The 27,036-nt window shown below is 43.3% G+C and overlaps 1 protein-coding gene across 1 annotated transcript in view; it reads left to right on the forward strand.

Moving 5' to 3' along the window:
* The first annotated feature begins 344 nt into the window (after nt 1–344).
* c5h3orf70 (chromosome 5 C3orf70 homolog) overlaps nt 345–27,036 on the forward strand; it is a 40,792-nt gene continuing 14,100 nt past the window's right edge. The window contains exon 1 of the mRNA XM_052127636.1: nt 345–1,095. Coding sequence (XP_051983596.1) covers nt 921–1,095 — 175 coding nt within the window. The 5' untranslated portion in view covers nt 345–920. The remainder of the gene's footprint in view (nt 1,096–27,036) is intronic.

Below are 27,036 nucleotides of genomic sequence, written 5' to 3' on the forward strand. Positions count from 1 at the left end.
ATTAGAGAAAAGTAAAGCTATATGAGCTATGTCAGAATCTAAAGTTTCATGCAAGTCTTATGGTTACTTTAACCTAGCATTTCTTTCTTTTCATACCTTTTTTTTCTCCGTTTGGTTGAAGTTCGATCTGACGAAGGGCTTGCATTCACTTTAACAGCCAGTGGGTGGCGCTTGACTAGGTCCGGACTTGGATTAGCGAGAGGGGTGGTGCTTCAAGGTCCACAGAGGTGGAGCTGGACTAGGTCAAGCTCCACCCATTAGGATCTGCAGTGAGCACCACTTGGAGAAAGGGATACATTTCTACAATAATGCCATACTCTCATCAGAGTGGCCACATCCAGAATGTGTCCGGAATGATCACTCAAAACACTCAGAACGAATTAGTCAAAAACAGATTCATTAAACGAAACCCCACTAATGCAAAACCAAAGAATGGGAGCGGTTTAGAGAGTGGAGTTGTTTTAATAGGCTTCTTTTGGAATATTTTTAGCTGGAAAGAGAAAAAAATGCATGAGTTAAGGCGTGCGTGACAGAGAGAGAGAGAGAGAGAGAGAGAGAGAGAGAGAGAGAGCGAGCGCGCGCGAGCGAGAGCGAGAGAGAGGCGGGGATCAGCGGCGCAAGAGCGAAGCGGAAAGTCCGTATTCCACAGTAAGCATCAATATCAGTTTCCGTACCAATCTGAAGCTGTTTACGTGGACACATTCGGGCACGGAGATCTTTTCTGTAAGAATGATTGTGTAGACGCGAATCAATCAGAAACTGGATGGTTTTGTAAGCGTTAACTTAGAGGTTGAACTTGAGTAGCCGAAGTCTTGGACGGATCTCCACTTTTGTTCAAAACAGCCTACGTTGAGCGCATCTGATCTTCCCCGAGCACTCGGAGCTGATGAGGGGTTTGCTGTTGGTGTGATCCGTGCGCGATGGCCGCTTCGTGCGGACAGAAGAGCGAGAAGTTAGATGAAGCGCAGGCTTTGGCGAGGAGCTGTGCGGGGCGACCGGACTTTCTGCCCTGCGACGGACTATCCATCTGCGCCACACACAGCCACGGGAAGTGCTTCAAGCTGCACTGGTGCTGTCATCTGGGCTGGTGCCACTGTAAGTAGATCTTATGCTCAGTCTCTACAGCATCGTTGGAGGCAGGCAGGTTATACTCTCATATGCGAACGCAGAAAATCCACTGAATTTGTAGCTCTTTTAGTGTCGGGATCGAAACACCTCTATACTCAAAACTTTCACCCAGAAAGTGAGTTTGTGGTTATGAACCTTTTCCTATAAAAAGGAATAATCAGTTCATTGGTTGCTAGTATTGTGTGAGGAAAGACAAATCACAAGTTTGCTAAGCTGTTTTTAATCTGCAAAGAAGCATCTCTTTATTAGGGTTGACTCTAATAAAACAAAGGTGTTAGCCACAATATCAGGGAAATTCTTTGGTTTCCATTTCTCTTTAGAGAGTTATTGTATAATGACGTTTGGTAAAAGTTATTTAGTTTATTTCCAGCAACTACTAAAGGATTACTGTAGGCTAAACTGCTTAAAATATGTCTTTGAGCACTATAGCCTACATGGTGTCACGTTTTAATCAAAATTTACCTTAAAAAAAAAACCAAGATATTTTCATTTTACGAGACGTAAAATAGACATAATATAATGAGTCTTATTTTTTTGTTTGATTAAGGCTGTAATAGCAACTAGCCTAAACTGTACTTATCACATTCTCATAGGAGAAACTAGTGTTTGTGATGTTTGTGTTACTAATGAAATATTAAACAAGTCGATAAATTATGCATAAACATCTTAGAAATGACGTACCACTGGTTGTGGATGTACATGTAGGCTAGTTTCTGTTCTTCCAAAAAATAAGATTTAAATTTTCAAAATCGATGAAATCACTTTTACATTTAGATAATAAAAGTAGCTTAAATGCCCACATCTGGCTTGTATAAACTTGTCCTTGTCAATCTTTGGCGAAAAGATGTCAAAATTTCAAAGATATAAGTACACAAGTCATAAACAAGGAGTAAGATATAGTGCAGCTGCAGCATTAACGCTGGTTATTGGATGGACAATTCATGAGATAATCAGATCAGATGCACCTTTTACCACCGTTAGAGGGAGCTGTTGATGTTGTCTATTTTCCTTTTTGAACAGAGATTTCTAGTGTCCTTAACAGACACTTACTTCTAAACGAGACCAACAGTATCTACCTAACAGTAGACACATATGAAATTTTCAACTGAAGTGAAACTTGCCAAGACTGTATTAGCTGAGGAAATTACTCTAACATGACTGAGTGTTAAAGAGGAAGTAGACAAAGTCAACAGAAGGGAAAAGCTGAATACTGAGATGTCTTTATAAGGCAGCATAGGATCAGGCCATTTCTAGTTTATGAACAACAGGGGTCTCTGTTAAAATTGGCAGCCTTTATGAGGGTAACAAATATCATGTGACTGTAAAAGAGGGAGCAGATTCTTGTGAAATATTCATCACCAAATGTGTGTGCGTATGTCAGTCTGTAAGTGGGAGAGAGAAAATCAGAGGAAGCTTTGTAAACACATACATTTCAGTGAAGAGATTCTTTATCTTCTCGGAAAGTGACAGTAAAATTAGGTCATTCTGGGTTTTTCTGGGTTTTGTTATGCTGTCGCATCATGACAGTGTTTCTGCCAACAGAGATTTCAGTTTGCACCCTCACTGACTGATTCTTTGGTCAGGCTTCCTGTTTCAGATTTACCATCACCGAATTATGGTAGAAATGGTTTTGTGAAGCAGATAGCCAAAGTCAAGAAGAATCATTCTTGGCTAAACTGTGTTTGAGAGAACACCCAGAACATGAGCCTGACTTCATAACTCCTCCCTAGTTAAAAAGTAGTTTTTTAACATATTGCATCTTATTCTGGCCAAGTATATCCACCTTTTAAAGGAAGATAAGACTGGCATGTAAAGCGATTAATTACAGTTTGAAAATTGTATAAAGTGTGTGCCATTTTAAGATGGATTATTTGAGATAGAGTACGCTATAAGAATAGACCAAGGCAACCATCTGATGAGGAGAGTGTTCCTTGACCACTATCGGCCCATCAAAAACGTATAACGTGCGAGGAAGGGCAGCCAGTGGACTTTTTGGGGGTTGCCGTACACAGACTGCGTAGTCTGCGTATAGGGAGTGGCGGTACAGCATCTCTGTACATACAGTATATATTAGGCATGTAAAGATTCACAAATTTCATGATACTATACGATTCAGAAGCCTCATGATACGATACGATTGTACCAAAAAATAATAATAATAATTTATGGCACCCACAAAATTTTTTCACTTAATCTTATTCAAGGATTCAACATAAATGTATTTTAAATCTTAAGTGACAACATTGTCTGAGATTGGTAACATAAAGCAGAGCTCTATAATAAAGTATCTTAAACAACAGCACTGCATATATCAGCAGATTATGAGAAAAATTCAAAATTTTCATGTTTTTCTTGAGAAAAATGTTTTTGTCTACACTCGTCATTTTAATTTGAATAGCACTTTTCACATCGTTTCAAAGCAATTTTGTAGAAAATCATGCCTTAAAGTCTTAAAGCCCCCAGTGAGCAAGCTAAATGTGACTGTGGAAAAGAAAAAAAACCTTTCAATAGTTAGTGGAGAAAAAAAACATTGAGAGGAACCTGACCTCTGACTTTACATTATATGTACATTGTACAATATTATTTAGCGGTTTGAGCAAAAATTATGTTGGTGTAAATAAAACAACATGTTTGATGTACTGTAGCACTGGGACATGACAACTTTATTTGGCAAATTTTACAAGCTGTAATGCTACAATCTACATGGCATTTGCCATCAGTCTTTCAGCTCTCAACTCGCCGGCTAGATCCAGCTCTGTTCCTGCTTGGTGTCGGACTCCACTGCAACATGTCTCTGAGTGATGACGACTAAATGCAGCCGGTGCCAGCCAGTAATCAATTCAGTCTTTTCCGATGGACTTCAGGGGATGAACTGATGCTAACTCCAACCATAAGACATGGTATACATCAAATGCCACTGCCTGAACCTAGACTTAGGATAGACCTTACCGAAATGACCTGCCGGTTGAACTGCGATTCACCTCACTGATCTCTACCTGCATCACCTTGGTCTAATGATGGACTACACTCTTTAAACGGAATACATAGATGTGACATGGCGGAGGGTGGGGCCGGGTCGTGATTCTACACACCTGACCCCTTATCAGGCTAATCAAGCCCCTGAGAGGGATAAAGGCTGACTGCAGACGGTGGTGCGGCAGAGAGAGAGCGTTTACGTGCAGCTGTCCATCATATGTAGGTGTTTGTGTCTTTTTGTACAAGTTCCTCATTAAAATATTGTTTATATTGTCAAGCCTCTTCTTGCCTCCTACTTTTCCATTAATCCCTTTACACTGGTGCCGAAGACCCGGGGAGGAGGAGGGATACGCCGTAGTGGAGTTCTCACTGTTACCATCCACCCCAACGGAGCAGCCATGGCCATCTTCCGGGGGACAGAGGAGCCCGGCTGCCTGGAGCGGGAGAACCGCTGCCAGGGGCAGGGGAGACCCCTTCTATTCCACGAGAAAGCGGCAATAAACTATTAGTTAATTGACAACAAAACCCTTCATCAGCCAACTAACAAATGGCAGTGCATCTATGTGAACTTCTGCAGTAAATCCAGGATGAACTTCAAAGACAGTAATTCATCTCACAGTTCAGTCATTAATCTTACAGTTCATGCACAATCTTTGTTTAAACACTGGCCCTTAACACTTACTTAGTTTTATTAATTTTAACCATTATTTATTATTTATTTATTAATTTTTGCACTGCACACAAATAACTAATATTGGCATTATATTTATGCTGTTTTGCCTAGAGGGGAACTGGCCCCCACAGTGAGCCTGGTTTCTCTCAAGGTTATTTTTCTCCATTAACCAACAGCTTATTGAGTTTTGTGTTCCTTGCCAAAGTCGCCTTCGGCTTGCTCACTGAGGTTCTAATTACAATTAGTATTTAATTATTTAATAAATTCTTTTTCTACACAATTTACAAGGTTTTAATCACACTTATGTATTTATTTATGTATTGTACGATACCAAATTCGATACTATATTTTTTTACACCCCTAGTTTATATACAGGCGCTCCTATGTAAGGCGCTGCACAATGGTTAAAGAGGTCCATCTAGAGCTTGTTTACATTGAAAAAACAGTGCGGATGGATGCAAAAAAAAAATTCAAATGTGTGAAGTGCCCCTACTACACTTAAAATAAAAAACGCTATAATACAATGACCAGAAAGAAGAGAAAAAGGGAGAGAAAAGGAAAAACATGAAAATAGTATATTTCTCCTTGGATTAATGTTGTTGTTTCGGCAGTTAATAGTGTTTATCACAAGGAAAATCTAATAAAATCACGTTAAGTAATTTAACTAAACCTGTACTACTGTACTATTCTTTTGTATTAGAAGTGCTGTAGTCATTTAGCAGAGTCTCTCTCTCCCTTCCAGAACGAGCACTGACATATACAATAAAATGTAATGCCATGTCATGAAAAGGTGCGCTTACTGGTGTTTTAAAATCACAATAGTGGGAAACAGTTAACATGCACTCACCAAAATTGTCCTGTTTCTGACAGAAAACAGAAGACACGTGATGATTGCCATTGATTTTTCCCCCAGCTGCTTCTGTTAAGTGTGGTGTCCATGTAAAGCAACAGCCAATATTTCACTCAACTCACATGTTTCAGGTCAATTTCTCTCGAATTGAGAAACATTCTCAGCAGTTTGGGTGTGTAACGCTAAAATACGGGACAAATGGCATCCCGTATGGATTTCATTTTGGCAACGGATGGCAACATACATATATTCCTTTTACCTGATACTGCTCCAGCATTATAGTGGCTCTCTCTCTCTCTCTCTCTTTTTCTCTCTCTCTCTCTCTCACTCACTGCAATGAATTACCTCAGTTGGTGACGGCGGTGAAAGAGGTTGTCAGGGTGGCGAATGGTAGAATTCCTTTGATAATGCACTATTTTCAACAAAGAACTCTACTCTACTTTTCTTCCTGGACTTCAGTGCGAATACAACTATGAAAAGTAAGAGTTTCAATCTGGTCATGAAGAAGATGACAGCCATTGGCTTGGAGCCCTTCCTCATCTACCTGGTGACAGTCAAATTGCTGTATAAATGTGAGCTGATATTCGACTCCCCTCAAAGAGCAGGACAAAAGTTTGTTGTCACGTAAGGACACCTATGCTGCAGTTGTTTGACGTAATGGCAAGAAAACGTCTAGGTTACGTATGTAACCTCCGTTCCCCGATGGAGGGAACGAGATGTTGTGTCGGAGAAGCGACACTAGGGGTCTCTCTTGAGCGCCGATATTTACCTTTGTTCTATGAAAAAAGGCCAATGAGAAGTTGGCAGACGGTATTTGCATATCCCGCCCCCGGACATATGGGCATTTAAGCGGGGACGAATACGGGAGTTCATTCAGGATTTTTCTGAGGAGCCGGAAATGGTCCGGCCACAACAGTGGCTCGGCTCAGCGATGTGGCGGGGAAGACACAACGTTTCGTTCCCTCCATCGGGGAATGGAGGTTACATACGTAACCTAGACGTTCCCCTTCTGTCGCTCTCTCCACGTTGTGTTGGAGAAGCGACACTAGGGGTCCCACTTCAATCATGCCATGCGCTGAGCCGTGTACGTGAACTGCTGATACAGGAGCGGGCAGGTATTCTTACGTGCAAAGGCGACCAGCTGTATCAGGCTGCACGTACCCTTCCCCAATGCCCCATTAAAGTCATCAGAATCCTTTTGGTTACCCTAGTGAGGGAAACAAGGTGATGCTTGCCAACCTGGGAACGGGCCAAGCCTGGCTGGGCCTCTTTTCTCTCTATGTTTCTCGCATAGAGCAACTACGGCCAGGGCCCTTACATGCATTAAGTGATTTCCTATTCTTTCAGGGGGAGAAGACCCTGCGGAGACCACACCTACCCTTCAGGCAAAGAGTGGCGAATACATCACATGGCCGCTTAGGTCCTATGTGGGAAAGTTGGCGCGGTGGTAGATCCAGCCTTGTGGAGGGGGGAAGCTACAGCACGGCGACCGAGGCAGCTGGAACTGCCTAAGGGAGACACGGAATTACACGCAGGGGGAGTCCGAACAGGAGGTCTTAACCTGTGGAGCACCTATTCCACTACAAGGTAGATTGAGTACCCGTAGTGGCTTGGGTCGGCGAGTTCCTCTGCTGAACTGCAGACCCAAAAGGGCTAGGGAGGAATCAACCAGGGATCCGAAAGATGGGGTCTCCTGGGAACAAAGGCGCACTATTTTACCTCGGCTGAGGGAAAGGGCGCTAGGCGCAAGCGATTCACCCGGCCAGATCGTCAGCGTGTTACCGAGTTCTACGGGCTCGGACCTGAGAGAACACGGACGATACTGACTCAATTCGGAGGTTGTAGAATCTCGCGAAGGTGTTGCCCACCCTGCTAGGGAGGTGCCCCTGGCCAATGCCCATGAGGACGCAACACTCCTGGTTGAGTGAGCTTGGACCCGCGGGGGGCACGGCCTGGGTGTGATAAGCCAGTGAAATGGCGTCGACAACCCAGTGGGCGAGCCTCTGTTTGGAGACAGCGTTCCCTTTCTGCTGTCCCCCGAAGCAGACAAAGAGCTGCTCAGAATGTCTAGAGCTCTGCGTGCGGTCCAGATAAATACGCAAAGCACGTTCCGGACACAGCAACGAAAGGGCTGGGTCTGCCTCCTCCCGGGGCATAAACCTTGAGGGTGGAGGGGGACAGCCTCCCCTCCAGCCTCTCCTGTAGGAACACAAGCACTGACCTAACTGCGCACCTCTGTGGGTCTTCAGCCCGGGAATAACACCAATTTGCGAATAGGTGCAACTTTAGGGCGTAAAGATGCCTGGTAGAAAGGGCTCTGGCTTGGTTGATTGTGTCTACGACAGTCGATGGTAGACCGGCTAGACCTTCCGCATCCTGTCCAAGGGCCAGTCGTGGAGGTTCCAGAGGTCTGGGTGTGGGTGCCAGAGCATGCCCCGTTCCTGAGAAAGAAGGTCCTTCCTCAGGGGAATTCGCCAGGGAGGGGCTGTCGCGAGAAGCGTGAGATCCGAGAACCAAGTCTGAGTGGGCCAATAGGGGGCCACCAAGGTGACTTGCTCCTCGTCCTCCCTGACTTGCACAGCACCTGTGCAAGAAGGCTCACTGGGGGAAATGCATATTTGTGCAGCCCCGTGGGCCAGCTGTGTGCCAATGCGTCTGCCCCGAGGGGAGCCTCTGTTCGAGCATACCAGAGCGGGCAGTGGGAGGTTTCTTGGGAGGCAAACAGGTCTACCTGGGCCTTGCCGAATCGTGCCCAGATCAGCTGGACCGACTGGGGGTGGAGCCTCCACTCCCCACTGGGCAAGCGTTGTCGTGACAGCGCGTCCGCTATCACATTGAGGTTGCCGGGGATGTGAGTGTGACTGGTTCCAAAGGAGGAGACGACGGGCAAGTTGTGACATGTGGTGGGGGCGTACTCTGCCTTGGCAATTTATGTAGGCCACTACTGAGGTGCTGTCTGACCTGACTAGGGCATGTTTGTCTCGAATTAACAGCCGAAACTTCCTTAGGGCAAAGAAAACAGCCAACAGCTCTAGGCAGTTGATGTGCCAGAGCAGCGGGGCCCCGTTCCAATGGCCCGCGGCTGCGTGCCCGTTGCACACGGCACCCCAACCCCATTTGGAGGCGTCGGTTGTGACCAGGACGCATCGGGACACCTGCTGCAAGGGTACTCCTGCCCGTAGAAAGCAGAGGTCTGTCCAGGGTTTGAAGGTTTGGCGGCAGGCGGTGGTGATTCTCACACGGCGCGTGGATGCCATATGCCCCAGGAGCCTCTGGAAACGTTAAAGGGACCACGGTGCCTTGGCTTGAAAGAAGCAAGGCATTTCAGCACCGACTCTGCACGCTCGTTGGAGAGACGGGCTGACATTGAGACTGAGTCTAACTCCATGCTGAGAAAAGAGATGCTCTGAACCGGGGCGAGCTTGCTCTTTTCCCAGTTGACCTGAAGCTCCAAATGGCTGAGGTGCCTGAGCACCTGGTCTCTGTGCGTGCATAGTAACTCTTGCGAGGCGAGGATGAGCCAATCGTCAAGGTAATTGAGTATGCGTATGCCGGCTTCTCAGAGCGGGGCAAGGGCTGCCTATATGACTTTCGCGAAGACGCAAGGGGACAGAGACAGGCCGAAGGGGTGGACTTTGTACTGATACGCCTGACCGTCGAACGCAAACTGTAGAAAGGGTCGGTGTCATGGCAGGATCAAGACGTGAAAGTACGCGTCCTTCAGATTTTGAACGGGAGTTTGGAAAGAGCCCGGTTGAAAACTCGCAGGTCCAAGATCGGTCGTAAGCCGCCGCCTTTCTTGGGTACAATGAAGTAAGGGCTGTAGAAACCCTTCTTCGTTTCGGTTGGAGGGACAGGCTCTATCACGTCTTTGCTTTTTTAGTAAAAGAGAGGCGATTTCCTCGCGCAGGGACTTGGCATGTTCACCGTATACTGCAGAAAAATGGACGCCCGCGAAGGGGGCGGAGGCCTGTGAAACTGAATTGCGTAACCAAGTCGAATGGTCCGGTGCAGCCAGCGAGACGGGTTGGGCAGTGAAAGCCACGCCTCTAAACTCCATGCTAGGGGAGGGGGGCGGGTTCGTGACTGAGGAGGAGATCTGATGTTGGCGTCCTCTGGACTCGTGGGGCTGAGGGCGGGGGTACCGCGTTCAGGAAGCCGGGACTGTTGAGATCTGGAAGCAAAGTGCCGTGAGAACGCCATTTGCCGGCCAGGTGACCCAGAGACAAAAGGAATTTGCTCTATGTAACACAGTTAAAGGATGGGCAGGGAGGAGGCGAGAACCGGCTTGTCAACATAAATGATAATTTAATTAAACTCAAAACACACAAACATCAATACACACACATGACGGACATGCCCGTAATTCTCTCTCTCTCGAACCATCGTCACCGGCCAACTTTATCCCTCGCGCGCCTCATCAGGCCGATTGGGGACCGGGCGCATGATATTCTGACCCGGCCCCACCCCCCTCCGCTCCACACTCTATTATTGAGAATGTAATGAATTTAACAAAAAGATTCTCCTCCTGGCCCTCCACTGGGGAACGGAACGGTCTTACCAGCTCCGGAGCTACCATCTCAGTCTCTGGGTTGGTCATCTCAGGAGCACCTGGGAGCCTTCCGGGTCCTCGAGGGGGTCAGTGAGACGAGGGGCGTCCAACTTCTGCAGGGAGCTCGACGCTGGGGCTGAGAGCTGGGCCCACTCTCTTTTGTTAGTTGAGGCAGAGCACCACTTTCTTTCTTTCTTGAAAGCCGCAGGAGGACGCCCTCGGCGAGCAGACAGGGCGCATGGCCCCTGGCGGCAGGTTTGCGGCAGGGCAAGATGTGTGAAATAGCCTCCGTCTCTTTCTTCACCACTGAGGACTGCTGGACTGAGTCGTCAAGTGGTGTCGCCAAATGGACAGAGATGGGAGCGTTTTGGGAATGCGTGCTTTGTCTGCCTCCTGTACTGCGACCAGGTCCTGTCCATGTGTTGCGTTTCTGGACCACGGGGGTGGCCATCGCCTGTTCGAGTGCAGTTCCTGCGGCACGTCAAGAACAGGACTACCCAAGTGCAGATTCTGAAGTGCCTTGGCCCGGTGGACTTGCAGGAGGGGGCTATGGCGTGCAGGGGGGGGTGTGAGCAGGCGGGTGTGAGCGCCGCACATGCCCGCGGAACCAATTAAGCTCGGGGTAGCATAGCGGACCTCCGTGCGTCAGGCTCAGACTGGGCGGCAGATGCCGCTGTTACGCTCTCCGAAGCAGCGGTGATGTCGTCATCCAATGCCGGGGAGATCGAGGAACCGGACGGTAGGCCTTTAAGCGGACCGCACTAATTCCGAGCTCGGGGGAAGCAGGCAAGCGTGCCGGGGAGGCGGGAGGATTCGAGGGGATTTACCCGGCGAAAGCATCCCATTATTCTGCCCCAGATCGTCTTTGTCGCCCGCGGCACCTGCCCCAATCCCGTAGGAAGGAGGCGAGGCGCGGGGGGGCGGCTGAAGTGGCTTTCTCTCACTACAAGAGAAAGCAGAGATCCCAATGCTGCCGTGGTTATGTTCTCACACTGAAAACATAACCCATTGGAGAGAATGCTCATCCCAAGCTCGGACGGAAACAAGCAAGCGTGCCGGGGAGGCGGGGGGTTTCGAGGGGGTTCACCCAGCGAAACGGAGCCCGTCATTGTCCCCAGATCGTCTTCGTCGCCCGCGGCGCATGCCTCGGCGAGGCGTGGGGGGTGGCTGATGTGGCTTTCTCTCACTACAAGAAAAAGCCGCGACCGCAATGCTGTCATGGCTTTGTTCTCGTACTGAAAACATGGACCATTCATAAAAACGCTGCCTGCGTGTGATCGCAACCCAGGTACGCGAGGCAGTTTTTAAGACCGTCAGAGGTGGGGAGAAATCAGCCGCATCCAGAAACTACTCTGGGGCGGAAAAAACGTCTTTAAAAAGACTCGTCCTGAGAAGGACATGCAACGCCGCTGTGTTTTGCTCTTTTTAGAGTGAAATTACTCTTTTAGAATAACTCTTTCGAGTTGTCTGCGCTGTCGAAGTGCCCAGGGGCAACAATGCACAGCCATGCAAGGAAGGAGAAAGCCGCTGTTATGCGCCGTCAGATCCAACAGCATGCAGAGCGTCAGATGATTAAACAGGAACTGGTGTGTGACTCGCAGCAGATTGCATGCACGACCATCGGCTCCGAAGAAAATTTTCTGAATGAACTCCCGTATTCGCCCCGCTTAAATGCCCGTATGTCCGGGGGTGGGATATGTAAATACCGTCTGCCAACTTCTCATTGGCCTTTTTTCATAGAACAGAGGTATATATCGGCGCTCAAGAGAGACCCCTAGTGTCGCTTCTCCGACACAACGTGGAGAGAGCGACAGAAGGGGAACATCTGCTGTCTCCGGCTCTCCATCTCATCAGTGAATTCGTTAGCAGAAAGCATGGTGCGGCTCAAGGTGCAATCCAGGACGGTATTATGGAGGATATGGAGACATGGTAGCCTCTCTCTTTTTTCTAAATACTATGTACAAAAGGATTAACTATCACAGGTACTGTCTCTCTAAACAGGCTTCCTTGTTTATTTTTACAATGTTTTATTTATTTACTCATATGTCATTTTTTTTTCCTTCTTCCAACACATTGGCACTGTTACTTAATTTTGTTAGGCAGGTTTCTTTATCATAGTTAGTTTCTGGTATTCCTGGGTTGGCCGGGCTTTACTGTTGGGATGATTGAGAACGGGCCTGATTGTAATTGGCCATGTGGGTTTATCCCAGCGTTATAGTGGATTGGTCATGGATCAGTACATGTTCAGTTTTTGCAGACCTACAGTATAAATTCTGTGTGTTCTGTGTAAGTTTTTGTACATTGTTTTTTATTTTAAAAAACAGATATTAGATATCTGTTAAGAGATCCCCCTTAACAGATATCAGTCTTCTTTTGTTTGAAGCAGGTCACCACTGCAGGAGTATTTATGTCCCAGGTAGGCGGATTTCAGGTTCAGCTACTTTTGCATATTCAATCTTTTCTTACACCAATTTAGTTTTCCCTTTATTTAAGTATGATCTTAGCTGTTTAAACCAATTATGGACTCGCTGAATGTTTTATCATTGAATGTGAGTGTGTCTTAACTCAGCCGTTAAACATCCATGTTTTTGAATACGGAAGGGTCTTAAATTGGTGTAAGCCAAATGGTGCGGAGAAGGCCATTTTTTCATGGGACATCGGCATTAAGGGGATCTGCCAATATCTCTTTTCAAATCCAGTCTCGAATTAAAGTGAGCCGAGCCTAACAGATCGAGCAGTTCATAAATACGAGGCATTGGATACGCATCCACACACAACCCCTTTAACAATTCGGGAAAAGACAGCCAATTAGTACCCAAAAATATGGATGGGTGAGGCGGGAAATGACCACGGCCTCAATGTTATGCTTTTGACCCCAAAATAGAATAGTGGTGGTCTCTGCAGATAATCATAAATATCACACAATTTGTACACATCTCACCTTCACCGGATTCTTTGAATACAATGCCCCATTTTGAACCAAGCATTGGTGAATAGAGGTTTGGTTACAACCCGAATCTTGATATGTATCCCCCTAATACTCAAGGTTCCCAGCTCGATTGGGGGCGGCCTGTGGAGTGTCGGGGGCCCGGATCACCGGGCACTGTTTGCGGATGTGTCGGCTCCCCTTATCTCCAACATATGTGTGAAAAACACATTGGTGTAAAGTCACTTCATATACTTCAATGTATTCTGCAGCGCTGATGCGAGTCATGTGAAAGACAATTAACGTGCGTAAATATCACTCACTTTTGCACATGAATCATTGTTTTCACAATCACAAAAGTGACCGATGATGGTTTCAAAATGGCGAATTCCTCTGAAAAGTGAGGAGTTTGGATCCCTGAAATTATTATAATTTTATTCATGCATTTATTTATTTTGTGGAATTTGACAATTTTCTATGGCACACCTGACAATCTTTCACAGCACACTAGTGTGCTGCGGCACAGTGGTTGGGAAACACTGATATATGCAATACCGCTTCACCAGGTACTATTTTACATATGTTCTGTGATTATCCTGTTGTTTCAGTTTTTTGGACTCATGTAAACTTTGTATTGTCTGACATACTCATTATTTTTATATGTTTCTAATCCAGGGCTGTGTCTCCTTAATGATAATTATAATCTACAGTTGAAGTTATGTTAAAGTAAAATGCTGTTTGCTGGTTTTACATCCGCAAAAAATCAATCATACAAAATTGGTTCACCCCAGATATGTGTAGGAAATCATTTTGGATTCATAATTTCCTTTAAATAGTAAACTATGAATGCACTACAGCACGATTGAACCATGCCCAACCAGAAACTGTTGAAGCCTGCAAATCCCTCTCTTCCAACATATTGGATGTTATAAATGAACTGAATCTAAAGAACAGGGACTCACTATCATTGATTTTTCTGACTTTTTTGCACTTTATCTTACTGTAATAACCCAGTAAGATTTATGACATCATGAAATCAGAGACCCATCGTAACCCTTCAGGTTTGAGTGGCATGGAGTTTTGAAATGAATACATCCACCAATTTTGGTAAATTTTTTGACTGTTATGTTGGGAGGGAAATTATTTAGCATATGACAGGAAATTCAAATATCTCTCAGAGTTCAGGCATTACACTGGTCTTGTTGCTATGATGAGCTATTTTTTCCCAGCTTTTAAAGGTCAGCGCTATTTGTCACAAGCTTTAAGGTCTGAGCTTCAGCTTTGCTTTTTCAAGGGCAACATTTCCCTTTTATAAAGAGATCAAGTCTTTGAACCTTTAGCCTCACTCAATAGAAGATGACAAAGTACAACATCAAACTTCTGTTGTCACCCACACTAAAGATAGAGCTAATTAAGTCGCAAAGTGAAGCTAGGGCTTCACAATTTGAAGAAAAATCATAATTGTTGATTATTTTCTTTGATTAAATTAATTGAGATTAATACAGTTTACATTAAAAAGTATTTGTGTGGGGCATCTGCATGCCATATTCTTTATATAGGCTACATATTCAAAACAAGATGTTTAGCCTACTGTGACAGGGCGGAGGGTGGGGCCGGGTCGTGATTATACACACCCAGTCCCTTATCAGGCTAATTAAGCCTCCGAAATGGATAAAGGCCGATTGCAGACAGTAGTGCGACGAGAGAGAGATTGTTTACGGACATGTCCATCTTGTGTGTGTGTGTTTGTCTTTTTTGTGTGTTTGTCTACCATCCACCCCAACGGAGTCCGTTGGGGTGGATGGTAGTGGCGAGAACTCTACTACGGCATATCTCTCCTCCTTCCTGGATTTCGGCACCAGTGTAAAGCAGTTCAATGGAAAGGAGGAGGCGAGAACCGGCCTGGTGATATAAACAATATTTTAATGATTAACTTAAACAAAAGACAAACACACACACATGACGGACATGTGCATAACTTGCACCACCGTCCGCAATCAGCCTTTATCCCTCTCGGAGGCTTAATTAGCCTGATAAGGGACCGGGTGTGTATAATCACGACCCGGCCCTGCCCTCCGCCCTGTCACACCTACATTTATTGCTTTTTTATACATCAGTAAATCAAGACGGTCACATTAGCCTGTTTCAGCAACATGAAAAACAAACTTTTATTCAAAGTTTGAATTAATTATACACAGAAATCTAACAACTGACATGTCTGTGATTGTTTATGATCCACTGCTGCAAAAAGGCATGTTGTAAATATATATTTTTTACCATACACCAAGATACCAAATGAGCTTTTTTGAGCAGAAACGGTTGTCAAAAACAACAGAAGCAAGTTGTGCCATGTTGTTCATACCAGTTGTCAGTTGAGCGCCCTCAACTGACAACTGTTATGAACAACATGGCACAAAAATGGCAATAATATACAATAATTTGCTGCAATTACAATGCGCCAAATACTATGAGAAAGTGAAAAATTATTGACCGTCATAAAGTGTCAGAGAACCATGGCAGCAGACACATTTTGGTTTGCTGAGTCTAGAGCTGTCACAGAGACAGGTGAGATATCTCACGACACTTATTTCATTAATATCTTTCAGGAAGTAGGAAATTTTTTTGCATACATTTCCATGAAATAAAATCACTTACAGCACCTTTAATTGTTCAGCCCTAATAGCATCTTACACAAACAGTGTTGGTAGAAGCTACCCTTACATGAAGCTGAGCTTAGTTTAGCCACACCTTTGGTGAGTACTTCATCAAGTTGAAGTTTTGATTACAGCCCAGACACACCCACTTAACTTACTCTAATAGAGTTATTAAGCCATTATCTGTTCTCATTACGGGGAGGATGTTTACGACTGTACTAAGAGCATAATGTAAACATGCTAAATATTAATGATGTACTTCTCATACAAAGCAGCACAAGCTTTCGGGTGGAACCGGTGCTATTTAAAGTGGAATGAGACATGAGTCCACCAGGGAACATGCTTGACATTTGCCCTACTTGTAGTCTGAATTGCACTTGTTTCTTCTCTCATGACTCGAAACAGCCAATACCAGTATTACACATGAAACTATGGCTGGTGCTCAGCTAAGAACCATTGAGTAGATCCTTTTGATGACTATTAGAAGACAAGAGTGAGAGAATGAGGAGAGGAAGAAAAAAGGAAAGAAAGAAAGCTATGTATTGCTTTTGTAGTTTGTTTCACAATAAAAGTTCCTCACAATAATGTTTTTTTATTTGGCATGAAAAACAATTAAGCCGATCAAGAGCAACAAATAGTAAAAAATAAATAAAAAATACAAACTTTAATCTAAAACATATACTTTCAAAAAGATAATTAGGGCATTTTTGTTAGAGAATGAATATATATTAACAATTTGTAAAACACTACAAATTAATTTTGGAATGGTAAGAAACTTTGAGATTTTTTTTTTTTTTAAACAGTATGTATTTATACATGTAATATTTAGTCAAAATCGTTTTGGACGTTGTATACAATACATTAAAGTTTAGGAGAAACATATTCTTCCGTACAAAAAATAAACCCAAGATACCATATAGTACTATTTAGGATGTCATAAAATATTGATATATTTATTATTAAATTAGCATGTTATTTTGTTGATATATATATTTGAGTCATCAATATATTAATATTTGCTGACATTTAAATTAGAAGGCTAATTTACATGCTTTTCATTTGACTCAGATGGGCTTCTGTTTAACAGTCTGATGTAATAGTGTTGGGAACATAACATTTACTGACGCCATTCATGGGTAGGAAAGACAGAATTATCACACACAGGAAGCATCAAAGCAGCACAGCAGATGGCAGTCCAAAGTTACAAAGGATTGGTACTTCTTCAAGAATAGACAAAATGATGTTGATGAGCTTGCAGGTTTGTGTGTGAAAGTGGTGTAACTGTGCAAAGTGAACAATTAGAAACGGTGACATTTATCATGCAATGTCTCTATATGTAGCCTTGAATAGGTCTATCAAACCACAAAAAGACATATTTGCACCTGAAAATACATTGTGTAGGCTATATGAAAGATACAAATACACAATATATCATCCAGTGATGGAGTAAATAATCTTTGATAATGATTTGGGTTGAAAATTGGGAAACTATGCGAGTTGAGCTCTGTGGCACTGCAGAATCTCGAGCAGCAAAAATCTTCCAATATCCATGCGTGAAAATGGCATCGATCCCAAGCCCAATTACCATTGTCTTTCAGTTTCACACATAGAAAATACTGGTGTTAACACAGAGTCACTGTACAGTATAAAGCCCAGACGAAATTGGATCTACACACACACACAAACTGCTTTGTGAGCAAGCTCGCCCCGGTTCAGAGCATCTTTTCCCGGCATGGAGTTAGACTCAGTCTCAATGTCAGCGCGCCTCACCAACGAGCGCGTGCAGTCAGTTCTGAAATGCCTCTCCACCTTCAGGCCAGGCACAACGGTCCCTTTAAAACTTTTCCAGAAGCTCCAAGGGGCATATGGCATATCGTGCAACTGGGGTTGATGCATATGAGACCGCTTCAAAACTGGTTCCAGACTCGAGTCCCGAGATGAGCATGGCGCCAGGTGTCCCCTTCCCCGACATGTCGTGGTCATGACCGACACTTCCAGATTGGGTTGGGGCACCGTGTGCAACGGGCACGCAGTGGGCCGTTGGAAAAGGGCCCCGCTGTGCTGGCACATCAACTGCTTAGAGTTGCTGACTGTTTTCTTTGCCCTGCGGAAATTTCTCCCGCAACAAGATGTGAGAGATTGCCTCCATCTCCCTCTTTACCGACGAAAACTGCTGAGCGAAGTCATTGACGGTGCTGAGCGAAGTCATTGACGGCACTGTGACCTTCTTGGCTCTGAGAGCGAGGTCGGTGGCAGAGCGCAGTTCCTGCAGCACATCAGGGTCGGGACTACCAGGTGCATTTACCTGGAGGAGAGCCATGGCATGCAGGGTGGAGGCGGCCTGTCCTCTGGCCCTCTGTTGTAAAACAGTTCTTAGGTCCCAACAGGGAGTCAGAAACATGAGCAAACAAATCCAAAATCAGAAAGCAGACTGAAGGTGCAATATGCAGGCAAGCATAACACATGGGAATCCAGATGCAAAGCATAGAATGCGACATTCTCAGTATAGTGTAAATGCTTAATACTTCAAAAGGTTTCTCAGAACAGAGTCTTATATACTGAGGGTAATTAGAGAAACAAATGAGTCATAGTTGTTGTTAATACTCTGGTGGTGCTAAACGGTGAATATAAAATAGAGGAGCTGATGTTACAAATATAAAGTGCGAATACATAAACCATCTATGCACATTGTTGCCCTCTGTAATGAATTTACCAAAACTATATGAAAGTGTAATCAATGCACATTGTAGCATCCTATAAGCACAGCAGGAAATATTCTTGAAGCCAGTGTAGGACTCCTCATCTGTGACTTCACTTTTCTAATCAGTGTTCTCTCTCACTCTTTATCAAAATGTGCGTCACACACACTGAGTCAGAGTCACTCTCACTACTGGTTTTACCCAGGTTCTATTTGACAGGATAACTAACAGACCCAAATCTCAAGAACTTCAGCTTGTCATGTCAGACAAATCCTGCAAATAGAAGCAATATTTTTCCTAATTTTTCCTCTAGACTTCTCTTCTCCCTATCTTTGCAGCCACTCACCCTTTATGCAAAGCACACTCAGTTCACTGCAGACAGAGTAGAAACGTTAGAGTGAAAAAGGCTTTACGTGTGTATAGTGTATGCATGCAGAACATTAACACTAAACACTAAACCTACAACTGCAGAAATTTATAAGATATAATGGCAATTTATCACACAATAGGTGTATAGAGAAAATATTGTAGACAGACATGGGTCTATTGTCATTGTTTTGCAATTGACCATTCTCTAAGCCCTCCCCTAAAAGCATTTCTGACCAGTCCTATCTTAGCAACTTCCTATATGTTAAAAATGCATGTTTGAATGGTTTTAAGCTGGATTTTTTGATTAAGAAACGTTGGTGATGGGCCATTTTAATTGTGGCACGAAGTACCTAGAGAGGATACATGCATTTTTTCTTTAAAAAAATCTTTAAATAAATCTCAAGAAGAGCATGCTATGGTTTAAACTGTGTCATTCCTCATTCCCAAATGATTGTGTATAACATCAGCTAGGACACCTTAATTTGCTCCAAGGTAAACTTAAGCTAATAACTTAATGTTAATTAATTTGTGCATTTAACTGGGCCTTTTTTCTTTTCTTACTTTTATAATGAAATATCAGTGAGCTAGGCCTGTTCTGTCTTTATTTTTTCCTAAAACGCAGATTAGCATTTAGCCTACCACAGCTAACAAGACAAATTCGGACATATAGGCAGGGCTTATTTTGTTGCTGGAATAAACCGGATCCTGATCTGACACCTGTTTTCCCTAATCAAAAAAGCAGTCTACACTGGAAGAGCCTGATGTTGTGCCACTTGCTGTGTAGGCAGGTTTGTAGATTTTTTGGGGGGAGTGATGTAGCTTTGTTGGATTGATCCACTCACTTAAACAGTTTATTGGGTGATAATGAAATCAACATGAAATCAAAATTGACCCTATTTACTTTCTTGATACACTATTACTGGTCTTATCACACAGTATGCCTCAGTGTAATTTATTCCAAAGGAAAACAAATACTAGTCTGTAAACTCACCAAAATGTAATAACATGATCCACATTTTAAATTACTTTCCTTTTCACCTGATATTAGCTGATTTTCCATTAGGCCATTGATCAATGTTAACCAATAGCCAAATAGCAATTTAAGGCATTGGTTTAGGCTTCTGCTGTATACTAGGTAATGCAGCCAATGGTTAATGTGTTAATTTACTTTCAGATACTCTGAAGGGTAAACTTGCCCTTCAGCTTCCACCACCAATTACAACCCTCACCTTCTCAAAAGTTTGTGCTGGCAGTGTTTCAGGAGGGAAGTAGTCCTACACAATTGACTTAAATTAAATTTGGGTCTGGCTTCATTCTTGTATGGACTGCACAGTTGTCAATATTATTTATTAATTCCTAATGAATACATTCAAGTCCTGTTCTACATGTCCCCTCATTTATGTAACGTCCTGTTTCACAGAAATACACTATAATGTTTTTTATAAATATGAGTTGCAGATGTGTTTTACATGTTGAATTTAATCCTTAAATGCATGGTAATTTTCCTAAATATTAGTTACATATTGGGGTCTTTAGAGACCCGGCACTTATATCTATTAAAAATGGATGTACAAAATCCCCAGATAGTGTAAAATTTAATATTTTCCAGAAAATTAGCAAACAATAAAATAAAATATATTTTGATGTTTTATTTTTAATTAAATAGATAAAGCAACAAATCAGGACAAATCAAGAACAGGATTCATAATTTTCACATTGAAATTTCATGAGATGCAACTGCTGCCAAACACATTTTGAGATACACGTCAAGTCATTTTTATTTGTATAGTGCCTTTCAAAACACACATTGTTTCAAAGCAGCTTTACAGAAAATCATGCATTAACAGAAAATGAAACTGTAAAATCTATAATGTCTTAGCGTCATCATTGTGTAGTTTGATAAATTATGATTGTGAATTGTGTTTAAACACAAGTAATTAAATAGTAATTGTATTTATAAACCCAGTGAGCAAGCCAAAAGCGACTATGGCAAGGAACACAAAACTCCATAAGATGTTGGTTAAAAGAGAAATATAACCTTGGGAGAAACCAGGCTCACTGTGGGGCCAGTTCCCCTCTGGCTAAACAGCATGAATATAATGCCAATATTACTTATTTATGTGCTGTGCAAGTCATGGTTTAAAATGATTAAACTAAGTGTTAAGGGTCAGTGTTTAAACAAAGATTTTGTAAGAACTGTAAGTTTAATGACTAATGCCTTTGAAGTTCATCCTGGATTAACTGCAGAAGTTCACATAGATGCATTGTCCTTTGTTAGTTGGCTGATGAAGTCTTTTTTTGGCAATTTATTAATAGTCTATTTATTCCATTATAAGAGTGTAGTCCACTTTTTTACCGAGGTGATACAGGCAGAGATCAGTGAGGTGCATCACATTATTTTGGTGCGGTCGATCCAAAATCCAAGGTTCAGGCAATAGCATATGATGGATCCCATGTTTTACGGTTGGAGTGGGCATCAATTCATCCTCTGAAGTCCACCGTAATAGACTGTAGTGATGTTTAGCTAGCATTGGCTGCATTTAGTCATCATCACTCATGTAGCAGTGGAGTCCATCATGATGCAGGAATGGAGCTGGATCTAGCCGGTTCTGGTGACCTCAGGATAGGAGTCCCAAGACTCAAATAGAATAATATTAGCATATATGCTATTCAATTTATTGCAGAGTTATTGGTCATGATCAATGTTTCTGGTTCCGGCAGACCTAACTAAAGCAGCCTAATTGTGGGTTGATGGATAAATGATTATTGAGTATGCTTGTCTAAATAGATGAGTCTTTAGTGTAGACTTAAACTGAGTGAGTGTGTTTACATCTCGAACAGTGTTAGGGAGACTATTCCATAGTTTAGGAGCCAAATATGAAAAGGATCTACCTCCTTTTGTGGATTTTGATAACCTAGTTGTGATCGTAAAGAACATGATGGAATACTAAGACTACAAAAGGACAGTTTGGACTGTTGAGAGGATTATTGGTTGCCCCCTGCCCCCTTTCAAGAACTGTACACATCCAGAGTGAAGAAAAAAACCTTGAAAAATCACTCTGGACCCCACTCACCCAGCCAATTATCTTTTTGAACTGTTGCCTTCTGGCCGACGCTTCAGAGCACTTAGCACCAGAACCGTCAGGCACAGGAACAGTTTTTTCCCTCAGGCTATCCATCTCATGAACAGTTGAAATTGCCCCATTGAGCAACAATTATGTGCAACACACTGTTTAGTCTTATCTATATTATCCAACACATCTACCTCTTCCGCCATTTCATTCCTCAGGGAAAACAAATTGCACTGTACATAACAGATAACATATTTGTATTAGAATTGCACTATGTATGTGTATATCTATGTACGTGTGTATCTCAGTTTTTTTATTATTATCTATGTCTTGCTGCTGTTTTTGTATTGTATTTGTATTGCTGTGTGCACTGGAAGCTCCTGTCACTGAGACAAGTTACTTGTATGTGTAAGCATACTTGGCAATAAAGCTGATTCTGATGATAGAAGGTCACTTAAGTACTGTGGAGCTAGACCATTCAAAGCTTTGTACATAGTTAAAATAATTTTTAAATGAATACAAAATTTAACAGGTAGCCAATGTAACGACGATAAAATGGGGCTAATATGCTCAGATTTCTTGGTTCTAGTCAGCACTTTAGCTGCTGCATTTTGAACCAATTGAAGTTTATTTATTGATCTTGCTGGACATCCTTCCAGTAATGCATTACAATAATCTAGTCTTGAGGTCATGAAGACATGAATTCGTATTTCTGCTTCAGCAGCAGAGAGCATTTGTCGTAATTTAGCAATATTTCTTAGGTGAAGTGTGCTACAAACACTGATAATTTGATTTTCAAAGGACAGATTGGTACCAAATATAACGTCTCGGTTACTGTCGTAACCTCCGTTTCCTGATGGAGGGAACGAGATGTTGTGTTGATGTAGTGACACTAGGGGTTGAAGCGCATTGCCGATGTCGAACACTACTGGGCTGCCACCTTCGGGTCTGCCCGCTTCCATTAACGGGGCAAGAGCTGCCTCTGCTTTCATGAAGATGTGAGAAGACAGGGACTGGCTGAAGGGGAGGACCTTGTACTGATAGGCCTGGCCATCTAAAGTAAACCGTAGGAAGGGTCTGTGTCGACGTAGAACCGAGACGTGAAAGTACACGTAATTCAGGTCTACCGCCACGAACCAATCTTGATGCCGGATGCACGTTAAAATGTGTTTCTGCATCAGCATCTTAAACTGGAGTCTGTGTAAGGCAATGCCGCGTCAAGGAGCATTGCTTCAACCCGAAGCAGGCAGACCCGAAGGTAGCAGCCCAGTAGTGTTCGACATCGGCAATGCGCTTCCCGATGCAGCAATCGAGGTCTCATCCAGCTCACGGGCCCCCAAAAAGACGTCAAGCTGGTCGTGAGGTGGGCTGGTCTCATTTCAGAACCAGACGGGGGTGTATCTTTAATAAATATATTATTTTAGCAGAAAATACTCTTTAGTAGCACTGTCGAAGCACCCAGGGGCAAATCTGTAGTTGGTGTGCAGAAGGAAAGAAAGCCGCTGGAATGCTCCGTATATCAACAGCATATGCTTCTGTAGAGGTGAATGGAACAGCAGTAGTATTCAGCTCGCTGATAGTGCAGACTCTGTACTGTGATGGGGCCTAAATCCTGACTGAAATTGTTCATATATACTATTTCTCTATAGAAATTAACATAGTTGGGAGGACACTACCTTTTCTAGTATTTTTGACATAAATGGGAGATTTGAAATCGGTATATAATTAGCCTGTTCTCCAGGATCAAGTTGTGGCTTTTTAATAAGCAGTTTGATAACTGCCATTTTAAAGTTTCTTGGATCCTATGGATAGCGAGGAGTAAATAAGAAGAAGAAGAAGGGGGTTATTCTTCTTATTATTGAAGAATAACCCCCATATTATTGGGGGTTATTGAGTGTATGAGATAGATCTGGAAGATTATTATTGAAGCTATCCTCACCTGAACTATAGCTTGGTGTAGATTGAGTAACATTATTTGATAGCAGCATACAAGAGATGAGGTAATGATCTGAGATGTCATCGGTGTGCGGTAGAATTTCTATAGCATCAACTCCAAGTGACAGAATTAAATCACATTTAATCTTATTACTAAATTGCATTTAGTCACATTTTGTCTGACTCCAAGAGAGTTGAGAATATCGGTAAATGCTAATCCCAATGTGTCATTTTCTTTATCTATGCGAATGTTAATGTCACCAACAATTAAATCTCTATCTACAGTCACCAAGGAAATCAGAATAAGGCCCGGCTGTTTTATATTCCGTAGCAAGGGCAAAATATTTTTTTTAATTTATATCTGACGGTGTAATATTAAGCATTAGTAGTTAAAAAGACTTAAACATATCCTGTCCTCTGAGTAACACCAAAAACTTAACTGTAAATTGTAGCAACACCTCCTCCTCAACCCTTCAGATGAGGCTCATGTTTATAACAATAACCTGGGGGAGTAGATTCATTTAAACGAATATATTAATCTGGTTTAAGCCAGGTTTCTGTCAAACAGAGGGCATTCAAACCATGATCTGTAATAATTGTATTTACAATTAGTACTTTAGTAGAAAGAGATCTAATGTTTAGTAGCCCTACCTTCATATGATATTTGTCTTTAAATCTTTTTTTTTTTTTTTTTTTTTCACGTTTGACCTTAATTAAATTTTTTCTAAATGATTCAGTGAGAGTTTTGTGTTTGGTAGTTCAGGGAACATGCATATTCTCTATGTGATATCTAGGTGATTCAGTCTCTATGAGTTGTAGTTTATGTGACCTGTGTGACATCTCAAGGCAGCTAGCAGACGTTTGAATTAATGAGTTTGTCTACACATAAAACATCATCTACTGTATATTAGGGATGCTCCGATCACAATATTTACAGCCAATCACGATCTTCTTGTCACCCGATCGTCCGATACCGATCCTTTTCCTTTTATCAAGATCTCTATCATATCTGGCTATATGAGGGTGTCTTCAAAAATAATGATATAAATAGTTTTCATTTATCACTTAATGTCATACAAAATCCAGTAAACATAAAAAAGCTAAATCAATATTCGGTGTGACCACCTTTGCCTTTAAAACAGCACCAATTCTCCTAGGTACAACTGGACACTAGGTACACTTTTCTTGGTTGTTGGCAGAGAGGATGCTCCAAGCCTCAATTGCTTCTTTCTCTTTATGTAATCTCAGACTGACATGATGTTCAGTGGGGGGCTTTGTGGAGGCCATGACATCTGTTGCATGGTGCCCTGTTCTTCTGTTCTAATCTTTTCTATTTGCAATAAGAAATAACAAAGTAATGTTTGGGAGCCTAATGTCTAGGTTACTGTCGTAACCTCCGTTCCCTGATGGAGGGAACGAGACATTGTGTCAAATGAAGCAACACTGGGGGTCTCTCTTGAGAGCCTCGCGCATCTCTGAACTTGAGAAAAGGCCAATGAGAATTTGCATGTCCCTCCCCCGGACAAACGGGTATGAAGGGAGGGAATCGTGCATCTGTCCATTCAGGTTTTGCACCGAGGAGCCGAGAATGAGGTTCAGCCATAACAGTGGCTCGGTTCAGCATCGTGGCCGGGGGGCCACAACGTCTCGTTCCCTCCATCAGGGAATGGAGGTTACGACAGTAACCTAGACGTTCCCCGTCTGTCGCTCACTTCGACGTTGTGTCCGTCGCTCACTTCGACGTTGTGTCCCTATTCAATCACGCCATGCGCTGATCCATGTACGTGCGCTGCTGATGCAGGTGCAGGCAGGCAGTTGCGTGCCAAGCGACAGGCTGCATCAGACTGCACGTACCCTTCCCCATCACCCCATAAAACTGTCTTAAACTTTTTAGGTTCCTGGCACCCCGAAGGGGGGAACAAAGCGATGTGCCAAGCATGGGAGCAGGCCACGCCTTTTCTCCTCTCTATATTTCTCGCATAGTGTTAAAGCGGCTTGGGCCATCTTATCGCTATCACACACATCTGGGAAGGTTTTCTTTTCCAACTCCTATTTTTTCAGGGGAAAAGGACCCCTCAGAGACCACCACCTGCCTAGGCTGGGGGGAGGTAAAGAGTGGCAGAATATGTCACATGGGTTTTCAAGCCACATGTGGGAATGGCGCGGTGGTAGATCCTACATGCTGCGAGGGAGGAGTTGCTACAAACACGGCAAACGAGGGGCAGTGGGGACTGCCCAAGGGAGATGCGGGTCTGCAAATCCACACAGGGGCCCATCCTGTGGAGCACCTATTCCAGTACAGAGTAATTTTAGTTCCCGTAGTGGGTCTGGTCGGGGAATTCCTTCACTGAATTTGCAGACCAGAGGGCTAGGGAGGAGCCATCCAGGGAGCTGAGTTAGTGGGATCTCCTGGGATAAGTGTGCATGTGATCACCTCAGTGGAGGGGAAAGGTGCTAGGTACAAGCAGTACACCCAGTCAGTTGTTCCACGTTACCAAGTTCTATCAGCTCGGACCTGAGAAAACATGGGACGAGACCGACTCAACCCTGAGATTGTAAAATCTCGTAAAGGTATTGGGTGTTGCCCAGCCCGCTGGTCTGCATATGTCAGCTAGGGAGGTGCCATTGGCCAGTGCCCACGAGGAAGCCACACTTCTTGTCGAGTGTTCTTGTCAAACCCGCAAGGGGGCAAGCATGGCCTAGGTGTTATAGGCCAATGCAATGGCATCAACAACATGCAACGAAAAGGTTGGGTCTGCCTCCTCCCGGGTCAGTGCTTGCAAGTTCACTACTTGGTCCCTGAAGAGGGTCGTAGGAACCTTGGGCACGTAGCCCGGTCACGGTCTTAGGACGACATGAGTGTCTGCCGGACCTAACTCCAGGCAGGTGTCGCTGATTGAGAACGCTTGCAGGTCCCCATCAAGATAAAATGTTGTTTAAAATAGTTAGATGAAAAGTGTCACACAGCAGGTCACTGATTACAATGCTTCCAATTTCATGTCAATTACTCACATATGTAAATGTTTATTAAAAAATCTAATAAAAAAACTGAATATAATTATAATTATATTTAAAACAAAATAAACGTATCTCTTAAATTGTAAAACTTTGCAGATTAATTGGTCATATTTTCACCCTATGTGAGTTTGTTGCATTTTTATATCTGTAGTAGGGCTGCAACTAACGACTATTTTAATAGTCGA

Source organism: Xyrauchen texanus, chromosome 5 (assembly GCF_025860055.1).
Source record: "Xyrauchen texanus isolate HMW12.3.18 chromosome 5, RBS_HiC_50CHRs, whole genome shotgun sequence".
Taxonomy (NCBI): Eukaryota; Metazoa; Chordata; class Actinopteri; order Cypriniformes; family Catostomidae; genus Xyrauchen; species Xyrauchen texanus.